General features: G+C 40.6%; 1 protein-coding gene across 1 annotated transcript in view; it reads right to left on the reverse strand.

The window, feature by feature from the left end:
• Nucleotides 1-409: 409 nt before the first annotated feature.
• PIK3R4 (phosphoinositide-3-kinase regulatory subunit 4) overlaps nt 410-27,544 on the reverse strand; it is a 44,442-nt gene continuing 17,307 nt past the window's right edge. Inside the window, exons 12-20 of the mRNA XM_020806862.3 lie at nt 25,308-25,518; nt 19,773-19,938; nt 18,706-18,870; nt 17,895-18,106; nt 17,319-17,450; nt 15,074-15,174; nt 7,284-7,372; nt 2,237-2,345; nt 410-1,033 (exon numbers count right to left, since the gene is read on the reverse strand). Coding sequence (XP_020662521.3) covers nt 863-1,033; nt 2,237-2,345; nt 7,284-7,372; nt 15,074-15,174; nt 17,319-17,450; nt 17,895-18,106; nt 18,706-18,870; nt 19,773-19,938; nt 25,308-25,518 — 1,356 coding nt within the window. The 3' untranslated portion in view covers nt 410-862. The remainder of the gene's footprint in view (nt 1,034-2,236; nt 2,346-7,283; nt 7,373-15,073; nt 15,175-17,318; nt 17,451-17,894; nt 18,107-18,705; nt 18,871-19,772; nt 19,939-25,307; nt 25,519-27,544) is intronic.

Consider the following 27,544-nt stretch of genomic DNA (forward strand, 5'->3'; position numbering starts at 1 on the left):
AAAAAAAGTTTGCTCATTCAATTGACAGTTCCATTTATACAGTGGTAGTGTCTTTATTCATGTAGTCTCTAGCACACAATCAGTTGTGCAACCTGCAACTTCACTGGATTGCCCTTGTGCACACAGTCCAAACCCAGATGTTCATAAGCATGTTGTTATTTGCACTAGTGGAATTACAGGAACACAATAGGAAGCACTTTTTCAATTTCACTCCACAGGTGTTTTCACCATCATCCCTTTAACATTGGCTGAAATCCCGCTCATGTAAGTTCCACAGCATTGTGGCAGTGATTTTTGATAATTAAAGACTTCACCTCCTGTCCTGTAGACCCAGTGTACCCAAGAAGATATCCTAACTTACACTGAACATATACTGCTAGTAGGCTTTTATTATCATTGTGACACAGAATGCTGATTCAAACTCTTTATTTTCCATATTTAGTACACAGGAGTTTGAATATGCATGAACAAAAGTGCAATTTTATCATTCTTTCATTCACTGTAAAAAAAAAAAGGTCTGTTTGCATAAATATTGTCTATGTGGAACACAGCTGTTTTCTTCATGTTTATAAACAATTTTAAAGCGTTCTGAACAATGCCATGGTTAGATGTTTAGTACATTTTCTTCACTATTTTTTTTTGGCATGGTAGTTTTAGAAAATGCTACATAAATCATTTTGCTTTAATATAGTGGCAGTTTCTGAAAGAGCGACTAATATTTGTGATCAGTGTTGCTAAGAGACTTACTGGTCACATTCCTGTGCTTCATAGACCATTGTCCTTATGTTCTGGAAGGAATTCTTCAAAGCAGCTCAATTTCTTGCCATTTATTATTTACAATATTTATACATCAGTGCAACTGTTACTTCCACACTTTGACAATCCCATCTCGTGATGCAGTAACTATAAATCCTTGAGTTGTCTGGAAAGTGGCAATGTCTGTAATAATATCATGGTGCCCAACCGGCAGAGACTCTGGACCTCTCCGGGGAGTTTCATCAGTGGGCCCTATCTTCTGCTTGTTTTGAATTTCCTGTTGAAGAGGAAAGAAAATAATGAAATGAAAACTCCCAAAACCCGACACTGTGTTTTTTTCAAAAGGCATTTTCCAGTTGTGACCTATGGATTCCCAGTATTGTGTGTTTGATAGAGTGATGGACAGGGTTCAAATCTCCACTTGGCCACAGAAATTCACTGGAATAGTGGAATTGGAAAACCACGCTTAAATATCTCTTACCTTGAAACATTATTTGGGTCCCTATTACTCAGTTCTGACGACAGCCCAGAAAACACAGTTCTGACTTCATTGGTCAGAATCTTATTATTTACATAGGCTGGTGTAAGTTAAACAGTGTCAATCTTGGTTGCTAACTGCTACTAGTTGAAGAGTTTATGCTTATATCACTATTATACAGCAAGTCCAACGGCTGGAGTGCAACAAGGAACACAAACATCAACTCAGCTTGTGGCAAGTGGCTGGCTAAGACTTACACTGTGCCAGCATATGCATGTGATAGGACTCTGGCCAGTTATATACTGAATATTAAGAAGCTGCTAGTGTGCTCAGCAATGTTCAGCTTGCCATGCTGATTATGAATATGCTCATGCTGCATCATTCGTGTTAGTGACACAGCAATCATTTCATTCAGCCTGTGCTATTTTGTGAACTGAAAGCAAAAATAAAGGAACAACAGAAAGCTTCCTTTGATGCTTTCTAAAACTGTGGCAACATTAATCTATTGTGTTTATATCCTCCCATCAATTACGGTCCATAATTCTCCCACCCCACCCCACCACTTGGTTCCCACAACAACTGAGGCAAAGACAGAGACAAATTTGGCTCAAAACCACCAAGCAATTTTCATGGTCATGTGGAAATGTCCTCTGGTGTACTGAAAAAATGCCCAAGAATAAGCAGTGGAAAGCTGTATTCTTTCGTTGCTGATAGTGCAGTAGAGCACTAGGCTGGAAGAACAGCGACTACTATGAATGTGTACGATATTTTGAGACTGGGCAACCTGAGCTGGCTGCTGTACTTCTCCAGGCTGTACTAGGATCTTGTGATTGGCAGTGTTAGCATGCAATTTGTGAGCTTCCTGAGAAGGTAATTGTGAAACACTTGTTGAATTATATTCCCAAACAACCAAAATAAATTATAAAGCTATTAAGAGACAGCAATAAAGGCATGAATATGCAGAAACTACACAGTGCTGTGTGAAAATGGGATGCAACATACCTGAACTACTTCTGTTCCTTCAATAATCTTTCGATAGTATGATACAGACGGGGAGCTAGAACTTCCAGCAACTATGTAGGACCTCTCTGGGTATGCTAAATCCCAGAATCTGCAAAGAATAAAACAAATCACTTTTTAAAACCCTCATATCTCCAGCTAGAATCCTTTTAGCCTTAAAATGAAAAAAATGTTTAAAGCTACTATTATAAGATCAACCATATACAGTGGTGCCTCGCATAACGAGCGCACCGTTTAACGACGAATCCGCATAGCAATCTATTTTTTTAGATTGCTAATGCGATCGCATTGCGATGTTTTAATGGGCAAAACATCGCGCTGCGATGATCAGTAAGCGATATGCCACATAGATATCAAATTTCAAACTATAGTAAATTTCGCTTACCAATCTTCGCATTGCGATGTTCCTAAAACAGCTGATCGGCGGTTCCAAAATGGCTGCCACAACCATTTTCACGCGGTTTCCTCGCTTACTGAGGGCGCGAAAATGGCAGCGCTATGGAGGAACTTCGCTGAACGGTGAGTTTGGGCCCCATAGGAACGCATTAAACAAAGTTTAATGCGTTCCTATGGGTTTTTCCGTTCCGTTTAGCGATGTTTCCACATAGCGACGATTAATCCAGAACGGATTAACATCACTATGCGGGGCACCACTGTAGATCACGCCATGGGCTCGGTCTGCCTTGCATCTACTCTTCATTAGTGGTCTCAGTTCATCTAGAAAAATTAAATCCATACAAAACTTGCAGTCTGTCGTGCTTCCAAGCCTTGCAATAAAACCATGGTTACTCAGAAGAAGGCTGCATAAAGCCTTAATGAGAAAGACTATGGCAGGGATGGATCTGCAAAATGTTGTGCACAATTATTTATTATTATTATTGCTGTTATATGTAATCACTCCCCAAACCCATATTTACTAAAAATGCCACATAGATATCAAATTTCAAACTAGATATAGTAAACTTCAGGATAGTCTACCTATCTACCTACTTACCTTTCTTTATTTATTCTCCTTTTTATGCCACCTTTCTCCCAGTGAAGCAACCCAAGGTAGCTCACAAATTATTTAAAAATAAAACCAATTAAAAACACAATAAATTATTGAATTAACAACAATTAACATATAATAGTATTAAAACAGTTTAAAACACATTTAATTTTTTTAAATATATGTTAATTGATAATAATATGCAGAATCCAAAAACAGGCCTCTTTACTGCCCATTTAGTAGTTAACATTTGTCTAAAAAGGATGGACTTCACCTATCCCTAGAGAGATAAGAAAGATGATGTGGCGTTTACTCTTGGTGGCACCTACGTGTTGTGCCCTCACAAAGGCTCCAGTTATGTTTTCCTCTCACTGCCACCAGTGGATTACCTCAATCCACAATATAAATGAAGTTTGTCAAAACACTTGTCTTGTGGATGCAAACAGAACTTATTTATTGAAGTGAAGCCAATTTAATAATCACAGAAGTTCTTCAGATGAACATAGTACACAAACAAATCATTAACCGGTCTCTCAACACATACTTTTTTCGCTTGCCATATAATTACCACTTTCTCTATTTATCTTAACCAGCTTTATCTCTATTATTTATCTGTTCCTTCTTTCTCTCTGACTAACCAGTCTCTATATCTGTATCTCTAACTGCCTCCATTTCTATCTGTTTCTCCATCCTCCTGCCAAACCTTCATATAGCAGCTGACTCCGTCCCTCCATTCCTCTCATAGGCTCATGCAAATTAGATCACGGCTATGAGTGGCATGAGTGACATCACAGATGGAATCAAGGACATTCCAGAACCTGGGAGCAGCAACCAAGAAGGTCCCCTCTCACAATCGTACTGGACGTTAATGTAAATGTAGTGGGATGTACGGGAAGGGCTTCTCCTGAAGAATTTAGGAACCAAGAAGGCTCATATGGGGAAATACAATCTTTTCAGATATCCTGGATCCAGGAGGCGGGGCTTTGTTGCGGCGCTGCCAGTAACTCCAGAGAAGAGCTCTCTGTAAAAAACTGGAACCGCCTGGTCCGGGATCCCCCTGTTGAAATGGGGATCGAAGGAAAGTCTAGAAGTCTCTCTGAAGCAGATGGTGAGTGACAGAAGGAGAAGAATGGGAGGCAGACCCGGACTTCTTCCCTCTGAAGAAATCACCGTGCACGGATTGGAGCGGGAGCCATTTTTTGGCACTGAGCCGCGAGGAAGCCTTTACCGGGGGAGAGGAGAGCAACTAATATAAGCTTAAAATATATAACAACAAGGTAAGCCAAAGCCTCTGATTTATGAAACAGCCTCATTAAGCTGAAAATAAGAATGAAAATATTTGGCTGAAAGACGAAAAGCAGCGGCGAGCTTATCTTATCAATCTGACTCAAAAGCGAAACTAAAGCTTCTCCAAGTGAACTCTTAAAACAGCAGGCTGATTTCAAAGCCGAGAGAGTGAGATGGAAAAATAAATCTTATGTTTCTGGAAAAGAATCCCAGATAGTAACACCATCTGACTGGATTTAAGAGACTTGAGTGTGGTGAATGCAATTTGGCTGGGACACGTTTCTCTTCGCCTTTCCCTGGACTATGTGAACTGTAAAAAATAGAATTTGGTGGTTTTCGGGAGAAGAAAGGAGTTGACGTGGTCGACTGGATTAAGGAGTATTAAGGGGTTAATGAAGATCACAAGACGGGCTTCAAAGACAACTACTGGATAGTTTGAGACTTGATGATTGTTGTTCTGTTTGTCGGATTGCGGACTGCGTGTGAGCCTGATAATAGAAGCTTGCTGAACTCAGGAGAAGAAGAAAAATTGTGCCACGGTTCTATTTGATTCTGTATTTGCTGGGTTAAAAGTTAATCTTACATTATAATATTTGGATAAAGATTGGAGGGAGATCTAAGGGGAGGTTTATGATGACGGGTTTGGATTGTTGATAAAATTGTGGGAACTGTGGAAGGATATCTAAAGGGTGATTATTGTAGTTAAGGGTATAGTACTATTTATACAAACCCCAAAGGTGGAGATGGACTCCAGAAATGCAAGAGAAGAAATGGAGACTGGGTCTGTTCAATCCCAAGGTTTTGGAACAGTGGTACAAGAAATAGAAAAGGAATGGCAGATCAATATGCAAATAATAATGGGGTTTCAGCAAGTGAATGAAAGTCTTAGCAAAATAGATTTGATGAAAGGGATGAAAGAGGGGACAGTAGATGCCAAACAAAACTTAAATGAAACTGTACAAACTTTAGAACCGTCTGTATTAGGCATGACACCAAGTAACATAAATGTGATAGAGAGTTACCCAGTGACCTATGCCGCCTCTAAAATTAAAAAGCATTATGTCAAAAATCTCAAGGAAGCAGAGATAATGAAACCAGAGAATCTTATGGTGAAAATATGGGAAGTGAAAAAAATGGATATTCTGTCAGATGGGATGAAAGACTGTTCAATTCAAAAGGAAACTGAACGATGGGATGTACTGTATAAATGGCAGCAGCTACCAGACAGTGTTGGAGTAACATAGAATAAAACTAAAATTAAATGATAAGATAAAAGCAGGAGGGTAACCAAATGGTGAAAAAGCAAAAAGTTGACTTGTATTTGTAAGATGAATTAATCGGATGATGGTATATTTTATGTTCTCCTATCTGCCAACCTCTTTCCCCCTATTTCCCTTTACTTTTTGTATTCTCCATCCCTGTTCTTAAATAAATATTTAAAAAGGAAAAATAAAACAGATATCCTGGATCCAGGTTGCATAGGCAAAGCTTTATAGGCAATAACCTGCATTGTGAATTGGGCCCAGTTCACAGTGCAGTTGTTCACAGTGCCAATCGACTATTACAGTTGTTGTAACAGGGAAGTTATGTGATCCTTGTAAGCAGTCCCAGTCAGCAACCTGGGAGCAGCATTCTGAACCAGCTGAAATACTAAGAGCCCTGTAGTGCAGAAGTTAAACTGTAGTACTGCAGACAGTACTCAGGTCTCACAATCTGAGTTTGATCCCAATGGGTTCAGGTAGCTGGTTCAAGGTTGGCTCAGCCTTCCCGCCTTTATAGGTCAGTAAAATGAATATCCAGTTCACCGGGGGGGGGGAGTGTTGCTTGCTTAATTATGTTGTAAACCGTGCAGAGAGAGTGCTTTAGCACAATGGGGCAATATATGTCAAAATAATAATGATGATGACAGTAATAATTGTGTGCCATCTAGTTGCCCCCAACTTAGAGAAAGATAGCTAGACAGACAGATATATTAGATAAATATACAGATAAACATAGTATATGTATTATATACATTATTTATTTACTTATTTATTTACTTATTTATTTATCACTTTGCTTAGCTTAATTTAACTTAAAAGACAGTCCCACAAAGTGTGTGCTACAATAATCCAAGTGGGATATAATTAAAGCACATATTACTTCAGAAATCAGCATGGATGGTGCATCAGCTTTAACTCTGCAAATGCACTCCTGGCCACTGATGAGACCTGAGCATCCAGGCACAGGGAGGAGTCCAAGAGTACACCAAGGCTTCATGTTTATCAAGGGGAATGCAATCCCATCCAGCACAGACTGAATCCCTATTCCCTGATCTGCCTTTTGATTGACCGGGAGCATCTCTATTTTGCCTGGAATAGGTTTCAATCTGGTTGCCCTTCTCCAATCTATTACAAATAGCAGATACTAGGTTCAGAAGAGGTATAGCTTCCCTGGAATTAGGCAGATGAGAGAAAAAGTTGAGTGACATCAAACTTTAAAACTCTTGACAACCTCTCCCAGTTGTTTTTGTATATGTCAAATAGCATGGAGGACTAAATGGAACCCTGAGAGACACTACAGGGCAGGTCCTATCTACAAAGTTGTTGAACACATTCTTCTTTGCTCACTAATGTGTGGAAATAGATAGGCTGAATTCTCACAAAAGGATTTTTCTAGAACATCCCATGGGATTTTATGCAGATTATATTTTAAGATTATAGCCTGTGAGGTGAGGTGCTGAAATATAATGACAAATATTTATTGGATATTTACCTTATCTTCATGTCTGAACCTGCTGTCAATAATATAGGATTTCCATCTGCTGGGCTGCAGTATATTCCATGAACACTATGAGGTGAAGGCTAATTGGTGGAAAAGTAGAAATACTGAATATTAATACTCAGGTGTTAGAATATTTTAAAACTTTAAAATCCCTTGATATTTTAATTACGAATTGTATTTTAAGGCATCAAATATGAACACAAAGCTGTGGCTTGGAATAAAATCAATGGGACTCAAAAACAAAAGTTATTTTACTATAGAAGTGCTTTTGTTTAAATTTGCATCCAAGCAGTTAATTTACATAGTTTAGTATATTTAGAAACCAGATCATTAGAAAGAGAAAGCTGGCAAATAGTAATAAGCAGCACTACGCTTACACCGTCAAGATAAAAATAACATGAAATAAACAATACAATTAAGAATTGAACATTAAGACAATAGAAGATTATAGCCTCAAGGCTAGAATCCCTTTCTCCTAGGAGTAAACCCAATGTAACTTAATGGCACTTATGTTAAAATATGCATACACAGGATTGCATTGTAAATCAGTCATTCTCAACCGTTTTCCAGCCACAGCCATTGTTAGTCTCCATTTATTAAATTCTATTTTTGTAGTCATTGCTATGTATTTTCCAAGAAAACTGCCAGTATCTTATAATGCAAAGGTATTGTACCTTTGTTGTTTGCCTCTTGCCATGCCTATGTACTTGTGTGTATGTTTCTGACTTTCCTTAATGCTGTTGTGTAGTCCGTAGGGACCCCTTCAAGGATTGCTGCCTTGTTGTGGCAAAGGGGCTTGAGTAATTTGGAGAAGCTATGGGCTACGCTGTGCAGGGACACCCAAGACAGACATATCACATGGAGAGTTCTGAGTAAATGTGATCCACCTGGAGCAGGAACTGGCAAGCCACTCCAGTATATTTGCCAAGAAAATTCCATGAACAGAAACAAAAGGCTAAAAGATATGGTGTTGAAATATTAGCCCCTCAGGTTGGAAGGCATCCAACATGCTACTGAGGAACAGCAGAGGGCAAGTACATGTAGCTCCAAAGCTAATGAAGTGGTTGGGCCAAAGCCGAAAGGACGCTCAGCTGCAGACGTGCCAGGAAGTGAAAGGAAAGTCCGATGCTGCAAAGAAGAATACTGCATAGGAACCTGGAATGTAAGATCTATGAACCTTGGTAAACAGGATGTGGTCAAACAGGAGATGGCAAGAATAAACATTGACATCCTAGGCGTCAGTGAAATAAAATGGACGGGAATGGGCGAATTCAATTCAGACGATTATCATACCTATTATTGTGGGCAAGAATCCCATAGAAAAAATGGAGTAGCCCTCATAGTCAACAAAAGAGTGGGAAAAGCTGTACTGGGATACAATCCCAAACCTGATTTCAATACGAATCCAAGGCAGACTTTTAAACATCACAGTAATCCACGTTTATGCACCAACCACCGATGCTAAACAGGCTGAAATTGACCAATTCTATGAAGACTTACAACACCTTCTAGAAGTGACACCAAAGAAAGGTGTTCTTCTCATTATAGGGGATTGGAATGCTAAAGTAGGAAGTCAAGAGATAAAAGGAACAACAGGTCAGTTTGGCCTTGGAGTTCAAAACAAAGCAGGGCAAAGGCTAATAGAGTTTTGTCAAGAGAACAAGCTGGTCATCACAAACACTCTTTTCCAAAAACATAAGAGGCGACTCTACACATAGATATCACCAGATACGCAATACCGAAATCAGATTGATTATGTTCTCTGCAGCCAAAGATGGAGAAGCTCTATAAAGTCAGCATAAACAAGACCTGGAGCTGACTGTGGCTCTGATCATCAGCTTCTTATAGCAAAATTCAAACTTAAGCTGAAAAAAGGAGGAAAAACTTTTGGGCTAGTCACGTATAATCTACACCGAATCCCTTATGAATACACAATGGAAATGAAGAGCAGATTTAAAGAACTAGATTTGGTGGACAGAGTGCCGGAAGAACTATGGATGGAGGCTCGCAACATTGCACAGGAGGCAGCAACAGAAACTATCCTAAAGAAAAGGAAATGCAAGAAAGCAAAGTGGCTGTCCAACGAGGCCTTACAAATAGCAGAGAAGAGAAGGGAAACAAAATGCAGGGGAAATAGGGAAAGGTACAGAAAACTGAATGCAGCCTTCCAAAGAATAGCAAGGAGAGACAAGAAGGTCTTCTTAAATTAACAGTGCAAAGATACAGAGGAAAATAAGAGAAAGGGAAAAACCAGAGATCTGTTCAAGAAAATTAGAGATATTAAAGGCCCGAAAAACATCTACTTCTGCTTCACTGACTATGCAAAAACCTTTGACTGTTTGGACCACAACAAACTATGGCAAGTTCTTAAAGAAATGGGAGTGCCTGACCATCTTATCTTAGATAGATTAGGCATCCTTCAATCTCGAGAGACTATGGTAACATGCTCTGTATGGAGGACTTGGAACAGTGTCTAGTATGGCTGAGAAGGCCAATTCAAGAGTGACAATCCCTTCCACACTAAAGACAAATACAATCTGTCCCCTGTCCAGCTCCCTGATTTGGCTGCTTTTGTGGCTGCCTCTTTGCCTCGGCCTGCTGGACAAGGGTCCTTCAAATTAGGAGGCTGTGATGCAATGCCTGTCTCCAGGCTGAATGCTCAGATGTCAGGGTTTCCCATCTGTTGAGGTCCATTCCTAAGGCCTTCAGATCCCGCTTGCAGATATCTTTGTATTGCAGGTGTGGTCTCCTCTGGGGCAATTTCCCTGAACTAATTCTCCATATAGGAGATCTTTTGGAATCTGACCATCAACCATTCTCACAACATGCCCAAGCCAACGTAGACGTCGCTGTTTCAGTAATGTATACATGCTAAAAATTCCAGCTCGATCTAGGACTACTCTATTTGGAACTTTGTTCTGCCAGGTGATACAAAAAAATGTGTAAGAGACAACGCATATGGAAGGTGTTCAGCTTCCTCTCCTGCCTTGCACAGAGGGTCCATGACTCACTGCAGTACAGGAGTGTGCTCAGGACACAGGCTCTATAGATCTGGATCTTGCTATATGCCGTCAGCTTCTTATTGAGTCATACTCTCTTTGTGAGTCTAGAGAACGTGGTAGCTGCTTTTCCAATGCATTTATCCCGCTCGACATCCAGGGAAAGTGTGTCAGAGATCATCGAGCCAAGGTACACAAAGTTATGAACAATCTCAAATTCTTGCGTGGAGATGGTAATAGAGGGAGGTGAGTCCACGCCCTGGCCCATGACTTGTGTTTTCTTCAGGCTGATTGTTAGTTCAAAGTCTTGACAGGCCTTGCTAAAACGATTCATGAGTTGTTGGAGGTCTTCAGCGGAGTGGGCAACAATGGCTGCATCATCGGTGAAGAGGAAGTCCCGCATGCATTTCAGCTGGACTTTGGTCCTCGCTCTCAATCTAGAGAGATTAAAGAGCTATCCATCTGATCTAGTCCGGAGATAGACATCTTCTGTAGCAATTCCAAAGGCATGCTTCAGCATGACAGCAAAAAAGATTCCAAATAGGGTTGGTACAAGGAAACAGCCCTGTTTCACTCTGTTTTGGATGTCAAAGGGATCTGATGTTGAGCCATCAAAAATTACAGTGCCTTTCATTTCCTCATGAAAGGACCTGATTATGTTGAGGAGTCCAGGTGGACATCCAATCTTGGGAAGTATTTTAAAATGGCTATTCCTGCTAACCAAATCAAAGGCCTTTGTAAGATCTATGAAGGCCACAAAGAGTGCCTGTTTTTGTTCCCTACATTTCTCCTATAACTGTCTGAGGGAGAATACCATGTCAGTGGTGGATCTATTAGTTCGAAATCCAAACTGTGATTCTGGATAGACTCTGTCTGCAATCACCTAGAGTCTCTTCAGTACAACACGGGCAAGCAGCTTCCCTACAATGCTGAGAAGAGAGATGCCACAGAAGTTATTGCAGTTGCCCTTGTGTCCTTTGCTCTTATACAATGTGATGATGTTTCCATCCTTCATGTCCTGTGATACTCCATCTTCGCTCCAGCAAAGACGAAAGACTCCATACAGTTTGGTGGTGATGATCTCTTTACAGCACTTCAGCAGGGATGTTATTCCTTCCAGGTGCCTTGCCAGAGGCGAGGGAATCCAAGGCTGCTTTTATTTCTGCTAAAGTTGGTTCACTGTCCAAGTCTTCAAAGACAGGCAGGCATTCAATGTTATTTAATGCTATTTCGGTTACTACATTCTTCCTGGAATATAGCTCATAGTAGTGCTGCACCCAGTGGCCCATCTGCTGTGCTTGGTCCTGGATGATCACGCCTGTAGCAGATTTCAAGGGAGCAGATTTCTTCTGTATTGGATCTAAAGCCTGCTTGATACCATCATACATTCCTTTGATGTTACCTGTGTCCACTGCTATCTGTATCTGAGAGCACAGCTGAAGGCAATAATCGTTGGAACATCTCCTGGCAGCTTGTTGGACTTGGTTATTAGCAGCTCTAAGAGCTTGCACGTTGTACTCACTAGGACAGGCTGCTAGAGCTTGCAAGTTGTACTTACTAGGGCAGGTTGCTAGAGCTCTCCTCTTATCCTCAAGGGCTGGCATCAACTCCTTCGAATGGGCTTCGAACCAGTCGGCCATCTTTTTGGTCTTCTTGCCAGATGTGGACAAGGCCGTGTTATACACAGTGTTCTTGAAGTGTTCCCATTGTTCAGGTGCATTTGCATCAGCTGGGCCTGGAAGGGTTTCCTCAAACGCTTGGGCAAATTCCTCCACTTTTCTTTGATCACGAATCTTGCTGATGTCGATACGTGGTCTTCCTTTTTCTTGTGATACAATCTCTTTGTTCACAGTTTTACTTTACTACACACCAGGGAGTGATCAGTATCACAATCAGCACTCTGATAACTGTATGTGATTGTAATACTAGGAAGGCGAGAATGTCTAGTGAGGATCAAATTGAGCTGATGGCAATGCTTGGATCTTGGATGTCTCCAGGAAACTCTGTGTTGAAGCTTTGTATTAAACAATGTGTTGCTGACACAAAGACCATAACAACAGCAAAACTCCAGCGAGCGTTGGCCATTTTCATTCATCTTCCCAATGCCAAAACAGCTTAGACAAGTGGGCCAAAAATTGTGATCAGCACCAACTCTAGCATTAAAGTCTCTGAGGATGGACAGTGGCTCCCTCTCAGAGACTTTTTTAATAGTACCTGCAAGATCGTCATAGAATTTGTCTTTCACTTCTGTAGTGGATGACAGTGTTGGTGCATATGCACTAATGAGGGTGACCGGTCCCACTGATGAGTGGAGCTGTGGAGACAGGATTCTTTCACTCCCCACAGTAGGTGGAACAATGGATCTCAGCAGAGTATTTCTGACTGCAAAGCCAACACCATATTCCCTGGTCTCATTCAATGATTTTCCCTTCCAGAAGAATGAGAAGTTTTTTTCTTTGACAGATCCCGAGTCTGGCAAGCTCGTCTCTTGCAGGGCAACAATGTCCATCTGCAGTCTACTCAGTTCCATGTTGATGACAGCTGTCTTGCACACGTCATCTATTTCCTGCAGGTCGTCAGAAAAGCCGTAGTCAGAAAAGCCAGGGGTCACTGTCCAACATTCCAGGTGCCCAACTTTAGGGCAGAAGCTTTCTTACGATTGTTGCAAGGTGCAGGGTTGCTGAAGTTCAGCTGAAGAAAGTCTGAAATCTGAGGGGTTATTTACAGCTGAGGAAAATGCTGGGCAATTAAAAGCACAGACAGCTGAATCACCATCAGATTCTCCTTCCCCAGTAACCAGAGTGAGGGCTTAACTTCGGCAAAGACTCATGACATGAAGGTCAGAGGATCGCATGAATGCTTTCCACAGGAACATCAGGTCAACCAGTCCATTTTAAGAGAATGGAATGCTTCTAGGAGTCTGATGACTGTTTTGCTATATAATCTGCACCTAGAAGGCTTCGAAGCTTGTGGAAGCAACAAGTCAACACTCTGGCTTGCATCCATGTTCCTGGTTATCTTGGACCTTGTTCTCTGGACCCTTGGCTTTGGACTCTGACTTCTGACTACGGTTTGTGTTTTGGCTTTGGCATTTTGGTATCCGCTTTGCATCTTCTGAACTTGTGATATTGGACTGGCCTATTGGACTTTCGCCTGTTGAAACCCCCTGGGAATGTGACAAGGGTAGTCAATCTGCTTGTCAGCTTTCACCCTAAAGCCCACTCATCCCGTGAGGTTAACAGACCGTGATGAGGTAGCACCTTACTGGCTAGAGACTGCCCAGCTTAAGGCGGGTGGTAGCTACCTTGTAAGGTGCAATGACCTCTCCCACCGTCAGAAGTAGCCCCTGGCGTAATGCTCTACGCCAATCGAGCAAAGACTTATAACCGGTAACTGCTACTTCCCGTGTTGTTTGCACGCTGTATGTGAAGCTGGAGTGTTCTCTCCAGAGCAAGAAGCCTGGGTAAAATAATATGGAGGATAGGCTTTTAACCAAGCAGCAAATCCCCCCTTCACGTCGCTGAAATAGTCCAATGGAAAGGCAAGAGCCAATACCACTGGTTCCAGCGACATTGCAGGAGTTGCCAGAATGACATGAACTGCCTCCAGGACTCCAGCTCTGGATTTTACCTCGAGGTTAACTCCTGAAGCCTTTTCCATCAGTGGATATAGCAACAAGGCAGTGGAGGTTTGAAATCGGAGTTTTCCTTCTCCTAGATGGGGTGCCTTCCAAAGCTGACAAGCCCCACCTACCTGGCCTGCTCTCTAATAGTGCGGAAGTATGATCCAACCCTTAAAACTTTCCTACCCCCCCCAGGTGTATGCAATGCTTCCTATTTACCAGATTAGGGTCAAAAATAGAATCAGAGAATTCTATTTCTGACTGCAAAGTCAGTCTCTCTCCTGAGAAATCTATATGTGGGACAGGAAGCAACAGTTAGAACTGGATATGGAACAAGTGATTGGTTCAAATTGGGAAAGGAGTACAAAAAGGCTGTATATTGTCTCCCTGCTTATTATATATAATAAGCTTCCCTGCCTGAGCTAGGTACAGTGGACCCTCAACTTACAGACGGCTCGACTTACAGACTTCTCTGGCCGCAAAATTTAGGTTCGACTTGCAGCCAGAGAATCGACCTACAGACCAGAAAAAAACAAAATGGAACAAAAATGGAACAAAAACGGCCGGTTACGGGATTAATTGGTTTTCAATGCATTGTAGGTCAATGGAGACTTGACCTACAGACTTTTCGACCTGCAGCCACTGTTCCAATACGGATTAATTCCGTACGTAGAGGGTCCACTGTAATGCCATAAACACATCAAAGGAATATCGTAAAACAGAATCATAAAACTTGCATAATAAACCTTATAAGATGGCCTATGTAGAACTGTTTCCAGTCTGTGGTCCCCTTCAAATGTGTCAGGGCCTCCTGTTGATAATTGCTGCTATAAGTTTGCAAGTGATCTTTGAAAACATGGCTGTTTACGCAGGCTTTCTCAGATATTACATAATCACAGTGCAGTCGTTTTTCCAGCGCTTATATTATCTGTTCCATCACCTTGCCTGTATTATTTTATGTTGTTCTTTAATTAACATGGATTTATATGTTTCATTTGATTTTTATTATTATTACTATGTACAATTTTTTTCTTTAAAGTGTTATTTGTTGTTTTATCATGTTGTGAACCGCCCAGAGTGGCCTTGGTAGCCAGATGGGTGGTACAGACATTGAATGAATGAATGAATGATGCCCAAAATTCAAAGTCACCAAGCCAAACCTGCATTTCTGAAAGAGGAGGTGCACTGCTGGCCCATAATGTGAAGCGTCTGTCACCTGTTTCCATATCCCACATGGAGACTTCATTATTGCCTTGAACAGCTATAGAAAAAGAAAAGACAACAGTTATAAATTAAAAGTACAGTACAAGGGCATATATATGCCTTGGGATTTACTTTTCCCTTCTATCCTGTCAATATAAAAACAATGAAGAAAGAGATGATAGTTACCTTAGCTGCTTACAGCATTCATATCTGCTTTGTGAAGACTCTTGCTCAGTAATCCAGAAAATGTGCTTTCATATTCTATGTCCTTATTCTGCCCTTAATACAGTGGTGCCTCACTTGATGACATTAATTCGTTCCAGCGAAATCGCTGTAGAGCGAAATCGTCATCAAGCGAAATAAAAAAAACATTGAAACACATTGAAAACCGGTCAATGCGTTCCAATGGGTGAAATACCTGCTTGTCCAGGGAAGATCCTCCATACAGCGGCCATTTTCTGGTGCCTCTAATGTGAGGAATCTGTCCCTAACACAGCAGGGAGCCATTTTCTATAGCAGGTGGCCATTTTGATCAGCTGTTTGCTGATCGTTGTAAAGCAAAAAATCGGTTCCCGAAGCAGGGAACCGATCAACATTAAGCGAAATTTCCCCATCTAAACATCGTTTTGCGATCACAAAAAATTCAACGTTAAGCAGATTCGTCATCAAGCAGGGTAATCGTCCAGCGGGGCACCACAGTACTATGGAAGGGAAGGAGGGTGAAGGTTTGTAATACTTACCTAGCACCTCCTTCATCTAAACAAGAACTCCAGCACAATATTAATCAGGAAGTCTGACAAATGCTCCTCACTAGAACCAGCTCAGGAAATTTTGCTGGCCAGCACAATGGCACTGTCACGCACCCCCGGTGACTCCTATGTGTTTTGCCCCTCACCCAGGTTCATCTTTGGACACAACTTGTTCCTTTTCCCTCTTTTGCTGCCACCAGAGGATATTATCCTCACTACATCAATTATGAGTCTCACACTCTTGCTGCCAAATAAAACAAGGTTTATTTAAGGATAAATAAGTGAATCACAGAAGGAAAATTACTGATGTTCTATTATCATTCATTCAGTAAACTTGTATTTGATTATATGTACGATTGCTTGTTTTCATTTACTTTAATCAAGATCTCAATATAGTCTGTCTGTCAATGTACTTCTAATTCCTTTTAACTCTTTAATATTCTCTAACTAACCAACTGTCCAGTATCTTGTCTAACTACTTCTCAGTCTTCTCTCTAACTGTCTAAACGCTTCACCATCTTTTCCCTAACTCTCTCTCTGTCTGTCCCCCTCTAACTGCCTCTCTGGCACTCCCAGTTCCCTTGACTCCGCCCCCCTGTCCTGTCATAGGCTCCTGCACTGGAGCTCTAAAATGACTGACAGGAGTGACGTGTGGGCTGTCCGCCACAGGCACCTTCACCCCAATCCAGTTGCAAAAACTGACAGGGCTAGCATTTGAGCCTTACTTTAATACTAGAGATGAGACAGTCTTCCCCTGCCACACCTTAGTCAGAACCCAGGAAAAGGGGGCCCAAGCCAAGTCATATATACCCCATCTAACAACACAGAAAAACATATGGGAGACTGTTACTGTTCTCCCACTGTACTGGACCTGAAGCAGATGCCTCCCTTTGCCTAATGACAGGGCTAGTTCAGTCCCCTACATACCTCTACAAGCTATTTTCCCCATCTTTTAATCCTGTGCCACAACCATAGCAATTTCTTTCATTTAGCAGTCCTTTCCTTTCTTCCGCCTTAGTCTTATTTATTACTGCCAGAGTAGCCACACTCACTGTTTGGACAGAACTCCCATCCACAGGCTCCTGAGCTCCTAGTATTTCATAAAAATAAATATGAAACTGCCCATAGAGATGTAATCAAAACAGAGGCCAGTATAGTGGTACATACCATTTTAAAACTGATGTTAAATAATCATACAAACATGAAACTCCTTTTGTTATTTCCTCCAGGTCTCAGCTAGCTGTACTGGGAAGGGCCATGCCCCCTGCCCGCTTATCTGGTAACCCAACTGACAGAGAGGTTGAAGTGAGTGAGATGCACCAATGTTTTTGGGCAAGGATGGCAGGCACTGTCTTCTATGTGCATGGCAAAAACAAATCAAGAAAGTAACAGCCATTTATAGGAATCATAAATTCCATGAGTACTCTGATAAAAGGAAAAAGCTGAGCAGTACCTGCAATCACCCATGACTGGGAAAGGGGATGCATCAACAGTCTTCTGATCCGTGCCCTGGAAGGGTGGGAATGGCTGGAAATGGGTAACTGGAACCTCATGTCCCAGCAAGCCATGGTGCCACTACTTGTACCTGGGAAAGAAAAATGTAATTGCCATCAGCAACTTAAAAATTTATTGAACCATATCAGCAACCCCATCTACATGAGCATCAATATGTTTAATGTAAAGAAAGCACCATTCCCTTCTATTAATCATTACTACTTTCCAAAATTCATTTTAAAAGAGCTTCAGTCTGTACTGTTCTTCCTTTCACAACAGCACTGTGTAGTAAGCCACTGTAGTTTTGCAACTTACATGTGGGTCTAGGAGAACATGGTTCACTGAAATTAACCCCATGTCAGAAGTGGCAACTGAAATAAAATCTATCCATTCTCCAGAAACACGAGTAGACTGGCCTTTCTAAAAGCTAGGATATGTATTTTCACTTCCACCTACATGTAAAGGGCAATTTTATTTACACGGTTCTAATATATATACAGCTACGCAGGGAAGAAAACACCAAGATGTGTCTTACCGATACAGAGCCAGCACTGATGCATGTCAACAGCAAATGAGGTTATAAGTCCCAACCGCAAATCATGTTTTAATGTCCAGGCATTACTGGAGGATCTCAGGTCCCATCCTACCAAGGAACCATTCACAGTGGCATAAGCCAACACTGACTGGGCTCCTGAGTTAAAATGATGCATGTCTACCACACAGCCATCATCCTTCTGATCCAAACACCTGGATCAAGATGAAGATAAAATAAATATCATTCATTGACATTTCTTGCAGCCTGTGACGTTTAGAAAGTTTCATCTCCTAACAGTCTTGCACTGCCCTGTATTTTTGGTCTTACACAATTCTTTGCAATTGCTGATTCTGGATCAGTATATTAAACATGCACCAACCTAATTGCTTCATGCATACAGCAGCATGAGGTGGAGGAATGTTGAGGTGGTAGAGTGGAGTGCACCAATTCACAAGGAGCAGGTAGGCCATTTTGTTTGTGGTTCCCCATTTAAACATACACACAGAACACTGCAATTAAAAAAGTAAAGGCTAACACACCCAGGAGAAAGGTGGGCATAAGCCATGAACTCTATCTGCCAGCTTACTACTTGAAAAGAGTGTTTGTTTCATTTTTTTAATTGATATTTTGAAAAATTCAAAATATGGCCTTCTAGTTTGAAGTGGTATGATTCATTATATCTCCTAGTGCTCTAGCAAGCCATTGTGCTAAAAATACACAACGAAGTTGCATTTATTTCTTTTCACTTTTGTTAAGGATTGTTAATGAGGAACTGCCACCAAGAACAGGAGATACATTAAAGGATGTATACCTATTTTGAATTGGATGGATCTTTGGAGATTTAGGTAGTTTTGAAGCTTCAATCCCAAGCAGTTGAATGGCTCCATTATCTGAAGCAATAGCCAAGTAATGAGAACCCTGGCAAAAAGTGAGAGTCATCACACGCCCTCCAATCCTAGAATATGTCAGAATTGATCTATTGAACATAACAGAAAGAGATACTTTAAAATATTGTTTTCTGATCATTAAAAAAAAAATCCACTGAAGTTCAATAAAATACCCAAAGCAGCATACAAAACAGTGGCTTGCAAACCCTTCATCACAGCTTCTTTTATTATGTCTCTGCATCTGCTATTCTGTTAGGGTTGTGAGCATTTTCTGTGCTTCCTCCCATTATCGATCTACAAGTTCTAGAATTTAGAATTTACTGGTAATGGGCAAAGTGATGATGGTCGATTGAGCATAAGAAAGGAATGGGGTATCTTATGATACAAATCCAAAAAGCTTGTTTAAGTAATCTGTGTGTCTAGTTTGATTAGAAGGCAAAGGACTATCTTTGCCTAGTAATCTGGTTTCATATATTTTCACTCTAGTGAGCAGATGGGTATGTTATATGTTAAGGAACTAATCCTATTAAAACAGAGATGCACTGGGACCAAGTTCTTCCTTTGCAGCATACTCCTCTTTACAACAACTATTCCAATATGATCTACTGACAATTGGTGCTACTGCTTGAGAGGTGGAAAATTCTGGGGCTTAGGAAGGAAGACCTTGTCCAGGGGGTGGTATGTGGTGTCTCTGTGTGTGTGTGTTTTCAAAACCTTCTTCTAGATGCTGGGTTAGATATAAGATTGGAGACATAGAAGAAGCCTTTTCAAAGAGTGGAAAGCATCTGGACATACCCTGGCCAACGGCATGTAGCTGGCTAATTCTTCTTATCCAGAAGTGCTGAACTGTAAGCTGCTTTGAACTATTGTTTGGAAATGCTGTATTCTAGCCCCTTAAGCCACATATTTTTAACAAAAATAGCAGATCCCTCATTTTCGCAACACATATTTACAGTTCCCAAAGTTGGCCATCACTTGGCCTACACTTTACCTAGTTGTAGTAGTCTTGCCTTCCATTTTCTGACTGTTCCAGATTTTCACTGTTCCATCATTTGAGCATGTGGCAAAAATTGAATGTTCATCAGAAACTCTGATGCGGTTCACTGCAGCTTTATGTTCATGAAGATGAGCAACTAGAAGTCCTTTAGGATGCCATCCTAAGGTAACAGCCAAAAAAGGAGAGGGTTTTTTTTTTATAATTATTATTTTCCTCTATCCAGTAAAACCACAAAAGGGCCCCTGAAAGCCTGCCCTCTAACCAAACTGTGAAACTGTCAAAAGGACAGCAACATACACCAAGGGTATCAGGCATAATTCATATCCTGTTCCATTGATTCTGGAAGTTATTAGGAGAAGAATGTTAAACCAATATAACACATCTCATAGACAAATATTTGAAATTGTGAATAGACATCGGCTATTTGTATTCGTATCCCATGGGATACAAATATGAATAGTGGCACCACAGGTGACACAGAGGTCCATTCCCTACTCCAAGAACCAGCTGGTTCATTCACCAGTGGTCGAGCAGCCCTGGGGTCCTTTGTCATCATGCCAATCCAGGAAGGATCCTGCCCAACGCTTCCCGGACTTTACCATCAGCCAACCACTATGGCAAGGAGATGGGATGAGGAGTCTACCAGCTCAACTGATGAGTGGTTGGCTGTGTGGGGATGCAGGGAAGCACCAGCTCGTCTCCTTCTCGGATTGGCACAACAATAACAAAGAACAACCCCAGTGCCACAGTGACCAGTGAGTGGACCGGCTGTTTCTGGAGGGAAGGAATGGGCCTCCATGGTGTCACTATTTGTATCCCCAGGGATACTAATAAGAAAAGTCCGTGTCTCGTTATGAATCAATGAAATATTTAAATACAGTTATTATAACTTAAAACTATAAATGATCAAATAGAACAAAATAAAGTCAATTAGAGTGTAGGGAAAGTGCTTTGTAGGCACCAAGAATAGCAGTTCTGGTGGCTACACAGGGGATGCCAAGATTTAGACAAGAAAACAAAGAGCTGTATTGTTTAATGTAATCATGGAATACAGTACCCTACAATACTGAAGGGGATTGCTCTGGTGAACCACCGGAACAGTTTTTAATCTTTGTGATGAAACCTTGATGAGATTTGGATCAGCCAATCTGTCTGATCTACAGGGAATTCTCACTAATTCAAGTGCTTCTCCATTGATGCCAATGGAAGGAGTATCATATGTAATCCTTGCTTTCTCCTTTTTCCACGAATATCCATAGTGGAACTCAGTGGAACTCCCATGGACAGGGGCTCCAATGGCACAAATGAAGCACACATGGGGCTCAAAACTCTGGCAACAGTACATTTTGAGAGACATCCATCCATCTGTCCATCCATCTCACAAGAAGGTTACACTTCTGAAAATTAAGACGACTTCTCACATTCTACTTTATCTTTACAACCAAATAACAGCAATGCTTTTTTGACTCACTAGAGCTTATCTAAATATTTCAGATATGTTGCAATGCATTTCTTTTGCTCTAAAAAATAAATATTTTGCATTGCTTTTGGTGCTAGAAATGTCAGCTGTTACATGGAGACAAAAGAGGTAAAAGATTACAGTTAAGGGCCATATATTAATTATGAAATATAAATACCAACATGTTTCTGTCTCTCACCACTAACAGTTGAAACACCAGATTGTATCTGTGTAAAATCTGTGTAAACGGACTTCAACATTAAAGTCAATACTGAATGGGTAAATTTGTCCAAGGGTACCTGGTATGGTGTAGTGGACAGACTCATGGACTAGAATTCAGGAGACCTGGGTTTGATTCCCCGGGTCTGCCCTGGAACTGGTAAAACCACTCCTTAAATACCTCTCTTACCTTGAAAACCCTATTAGAGTCATTCTGACTTGATAGCACATAACAAAGTTGTCCAAAGGCCTATTCTTTGTTTAATTTTTTCTGTATACAAACAATGTACAAAAATACTCATTTAGCACTCTCCATTTTGGCAGTTTCATGGCAGTTAAATGTAGATGTGCTTCCCTTGACTTTTGACAATTTTGCTCTCTCTCCCGTTGAGAACTAGTTTGTTTTAATTATGCCCTTTTTCTTCATTTACTAAAACCTGCTCTGAAGTTACATTATGATAAAGAGTGAGCTACAAACATTCTAAGCAAACATCAATTTTTGTATGAAACATTCACACACAAAGGAATTCAAAGGTGTCCAAATAGACAGACATTTTTGCTGTAACATATTAGAAAGCCAATTGCTATCCATACATCAGCACAACAATATTCACTGGTAAACTATTATTACACTACTGGATATATCTTCATTTAAACAGGATTATGGATATTTGCCTACAAAGCAAGAGAGAGAGAGAGAGAGAGAGAGAGAGAGAGAGATCTCAGTTTCTAGTCATTGTTGCTTTTTGGTTTTCGGGTCTGTTATTTTTTTGACCAACACATTTATTTAATTTTTTTCAGCATATCATGCAACAGATACTTAAAAAGCACTTATATTATGAAAAGACAAGCATACAATAGAATTGGGCAAGGCAGAAGATGAGGTAGTAAAGAGATAGATAAAACAGCTCAGTAAATGACCAATTAAGCAGATTTTGTAAGAAACAAAACCACAAAACAAAGTGTTTGGTAGAGCTGGCACATGAGTGTTAGCATTTACGTAGTTGATAAGCAAGTATAATATTTCATTAAAATGAGAAGTATAATCACCCTGTCTATGGGAATGCACCTGCTCATTTAGTTTATTCTTTAATGCTGGTTCCCAAACATTAGCATATCAAGTTGACAAAGATAGATTACAGAAAGCCTTCCAGTGAAAACTAATTATGATCCCGGCATATTGACAAAGAACGATAAGAGATTCATGCAACAAACTCAAATTCTCATTAAGAAATACTGATAATAAGCCATAAAGTAATCGTCTGATTTATTATTTTGCTCATTTCTCTGAAAAATCCATTCCTAACAAGTATCTTGCTATATGATCACCACATGTCCAAATATGAACCATTTTCCTTATGCCCTCTCCCATATTTAGAACTAATGGTATGACTGATTTGATTTAAATAGACTGGAGTGAGGTACCATCTGTGGAGCTGTTTGTAATTGTGCTCCCTAACTTTGGCAGACACTGCTTTAAAAGGGGATTTGTTCCAAGGGAGTGCCTGGTGTCACCAGGAATTGTGATAACAAGGTCACTTCCCCTGCCAGCTAAGTACCTTGGGAGAACTTGTATGTGGTCCCAGCAGATATAATTGAGAGGCTAACCCTCTATGTCTTGTTACTGTATATAAGACCAGCTCTTCCAATGGGAGATTTGCCTGAGAGACCTGCAATTTATCAAAGGGATTGTCATGAAATGAGCAACTTGAACTGAGGCCAGGAAGGGCAAACCTCCCCAAATTGTCCCTTCCGCTGAGTCATAGTGTTGTTTGGATTATTCCTAATAAAAAACTCTTTCAATCTATATAAAGCCATTTGCTTCCATTCCCTATAAACTGAAAACTACTCACTATAGCAAGGTATGAAAAGGGAAGGTGAACTGATTAATTTATGGAACACTTAGAAAAAGACTGCCTATTTTTAACACTGGCTTGGAACATTCCAGTGAAAAAGACACCCTTTTGATAAAGTCAGATTTAAGCCCTCTGCTAATAATGGCAACTAGCAATGTACTTTGTCATGAGTCCTTAACCTTACAAGCTGCTGAAGGAGTAAAGCTGGATAGTAGGTCCAAAGGTGAGGGATGCTGAGACCTCCCTTGAATGGCAAAAAGTGATTTAGTAAGTCTTGGTCATTTACCACAGTGAATGAATGGTCAGTTTCAATAAATGATAAAAATCCTGCTTAGCTGCACTATCCAATCATACAGTCAACCCTTGGCTTACGAATGGCCCTAGTTACGAACATTTCGACTTACGAACCACTCTGATAGGAAAATATGGACTTGACTTGCGAACTTGGATTTGAGTTACAAATGAAAAAAAAAGTGCGGGGAAGGCAGGGAAAGCGAGAAATTTGAACTTTTAGTTAGCGAAGAGGCTGCCTGTCTGCTTCCTTGCTCATCCAAGTGGTTAGAGAGTGGGAAGAGAGACCTGGGACTGCCTGGTATCGTCATTTTTAAAGGTAAAATTTAGTTTAAAAGGTGCTTTGTTTGGGCTAAACAGTGCTTGGGTAAAAGGGAGCTTGGTTTGAGTTAAAACCTGCTTGGGTAAAAACATGCTTGGTTGCTTTAAAAGCTGCTTGTTTTGATTTAAAAGGTGCTTGGTTGAAAAGTGCCTGTTTCGATGTAAAAGGTACTTGATTTTAAAAGTGTTCTTTTTAAAAAGTGTTTCTTCGTTCCCTCCGTGGTTTCCTACCTTTTTTTTAACCTACGACATCTTAGGTTAAAAGAAAAAAAAAGAAAAGAATTCTGCCCCTAGTGGTAAGAATGGATTAACCGGCTTTGCATTAGTTCCAACGGGAACAAATGCTTCGACTTACAAACTGCCCCTCGACCTAAGAACCAAAAACAGCCAGAACGGATTTTCAATGCATTCCTATGGGAATGCTGATTCAAGTTATGAACTTTTCGACTTACAAACGTCCTTCCGGAACGGATTAAGTTCATAAGTCGACGGTTGACTTTACTTTTACCTGGTAATATTCACAATGTATCCTGTTCCTTTTATATAATTTGCTACACTTCAAAAATAATAACCTTATATACACGGAAGCACCACAAGGAGTCCACAAAGTGCTAACTTAGAAATATTTAGGACAGGGGTGTTTTTGGTTCTTAGGCAGTCATATGTTACCTAACTATATTAACACTGCGCTAGTAAGGGCAATATTCTAGCACAGAAAATGCCAAACCAGTCAGGATTATTCTGCCCAGGGCTGTGACTCAGGATTTTAGGGCAGGTATGGTATTGTTTGGAAAAACCAACAGCTCTGAATATATCACTTCAATGTACAGTGGACCCTTGACTTACAGATGGCTTGACTTACAGACTTTTTGAGTTACAGACTTCTCTGGCCGCAAAATTTAGGTTTGACTTGCAGACTGAGATTTGACTTACAGACCAGAAAAAAACCAAAATGGAACAAAAACGGTCTGTTACGGGATTAATCGGTTTTCAATGCACTGTAGGTCAATGGAAACTTGACTTACAGACTTTTTAACTTGAGAACCGCCTTCCAATACGGATTAAGTTCTCAAGTCAAGACCCCACTGTACAAAATTTTGAAGACCAAGACTTTCTATAATTTACAAATGATTTGCTTTCTTTCAGTTATGGCATTTCAGTTTTCAAGCAAAATTATTGAGGGGGAGAAGGTTTAAGAGGCTGCATGAGACTCCTTTTTACAGAAAGGTGCACAGGTTGATAAGAGTTGAAGAAATGTTCTAATAGGAACACACAAGTGACCTTCCAGTGAGAGGACACTATAAGCAGAATCTCCCTCTAAATCTTCTCCAATTATCCTCAAAAGAACGACCACCTTTTGGCAACCATATGCCCAGTCATTACCTGTAGGTGGAGGCTTGCTCTCCCACTCAGAATTCTCCATCATCTGTTTAGCAATTCTTTCTGCATTGCACTGTTCACGCTTTTGCTGGATTAACTGTTGAAGTTCTGTTTTACAAGAAGTAATGCGCAGTTGGTATGTCGACGGTGAAGCGATACTGGTTAAAACTTGTATAGCTGGTTTCCTGACTTGGACAACTGTTCCATCTGCTGCCTGAAACGGGCAAGTTATAAGTCACGCTGCATATTTAGAAGTTATGTTTCAAAGAAGAAGGGGACATCATCTTTCTTATTACAAACTGCTGTATGAGCAATCCAGTTACATCACACTCACATCTGACTAAAGAGCATGCCATCAAGTCAGTGGATGTTTGCAATTGAAACATACATTTATGGAATAAATACCCACAATACAAAAACTGTAAAAACATGGTATGCTACAATAGTACTAATACTATCTCAGCAGGAAGTATACGCAGAAATCAAACCATAGAATAGTGAAATAATTCCATTTATTTAAAAATATAGTTTGTACTTTCTTGTATAAATAGCAAAACAGATTAACAGCAATTCATAAAAACATAATTATAATTAAAAGCAGCAGATAAAGATATCAAAACATGTCTGCTACAAATGTAGCTGTTAAATTTTCAGCAACCAAATAGGTAAGTGCATTCAAACTAGACAAAACAGAGAAAAAAGCAACAAATTACCTAACATTCAAAGCCCAGAAAAGCCCAATATACTTTGCTGAGCACCCAGAGGACAGCAAAAATAACACCAGATGGCACTCAGTTAAGTCCAGCCAGAGACAGCCCTTTCTCCTGTAGCTAGAACTCAGAATGTGTGGATACTAAGAGAATGGTCACCAATAATTTTCTTAACCCATTAATGACCTCAAGCATATTATGCTGGAGCAGCTGGTCTGCGATGAACTCTAATTCCCACAACAGTTCTAAACTTAAAATGTCGAAACCAGTCTTTTCAGTTGCAGCCAGTTACAGGGAAGGGCCCAACAAAGATTCTCCATTAATAAGCCCTTGTCAAAAGTCTAGTTCTGCACCAAAAGTTCCAAGAGCCATATTCAAAGGCAGACCTACATGTAACACAGTATACTCAAATGCATGAATACGTGCTGCCTTTTGTTGGACCACTAAAAAAAACTAAACAAATAGCAACCTTTCGTGGATGAAATCCACCTCCTCAGGCTCTAAGCGAACCCCCTTCATGGATGGTACAGAAAAATTGTCCAGAAATTGATGTTACATATCTGGGAGATATGATCATTCTACTTGCTTAGCCTAGAGGTTATTTAGACAAAAATAACCAAGGCAAGTTATCTTGCCTTGATTAATTATATCTTAATAAAGGACTATTTCCTTTCAAGATTGAGGCATTCACACCAACATAGTACAGTGGTGCCTCGCTTTACGATTGCCCTGTTTAACGACAAAACTGCATTACGCTGAACTTTTTGCGATCGCAAAACGATGTTTCCTATGGGGGAATTTCACTTTGCGATATTCGGTTCCCTGCTTCAGGAACCGGTTCTTCGCAAAACGATGATTTTCCAACAGCTGATCGGCGGTTTCAAAATGGCTGCCGGCTAAACAAAGTGGCCCCCTGCTGTTTTCTGGAATGGATTCCTCGCTGCACAGGTAGCGAAAATGGCTGCCCTATAGAGGATCTTCGCTGGACGGTGAGTTTACAGCCCTTTGGAACGCATTAAACGGGCTTTAATGCGTTTCAATGGGTTTTTTCTTTTCGCATTACAGCGATTTTGCTGGAATGAATTAACGTCGTAATGAGAGGCACCACTGTACTTTCTTCTAGAGAAAGGATTGGAATAAGTTTTAGCTGCAAACCCAACTAGTCACACCTTGCTCTGTGTAATGTAGCTTTATGGTATCTAGAGGAATATTTGCATGGCAATCATTTAGGCCTTCTGAATAACGGCAACAAAGACATGATCATGGTGACTGACAAGCATACTGGCACTATCACAGGAACAGCGAAGGGAAAACTGACTTCATCAGTGGTAAGCCGATGTCATGCAGTATCTTTATGCAGTTGCTGCTCTGGGAACACTCAGGATATACTGCACGTAGAAAGATTCCTGATATGTGAATCAGTACTATGGAGTTGTAAACTCCACCAGGGAAGAAAATCAGTAGCACTGACCCTGAAACATGTGAATTAAGAATTCTGGATATTACTAGTAGCTGCTGGGTCTCTGATTT

The sequence above is a fragment of the Pogona vitticeps genome, chromosome 6 (genome assembly GCF_051106095.1).
Source record: "Pogona vitticeps strain Pit_001003342236 chromosome 6, PviZW2.1, whole genome shotgun sequence".
NCBI lineage: Eukaryota > Metazoa > Chordata > Lepidosauria > Squamata > Agamidae > Pogona > Pogona vitticeps.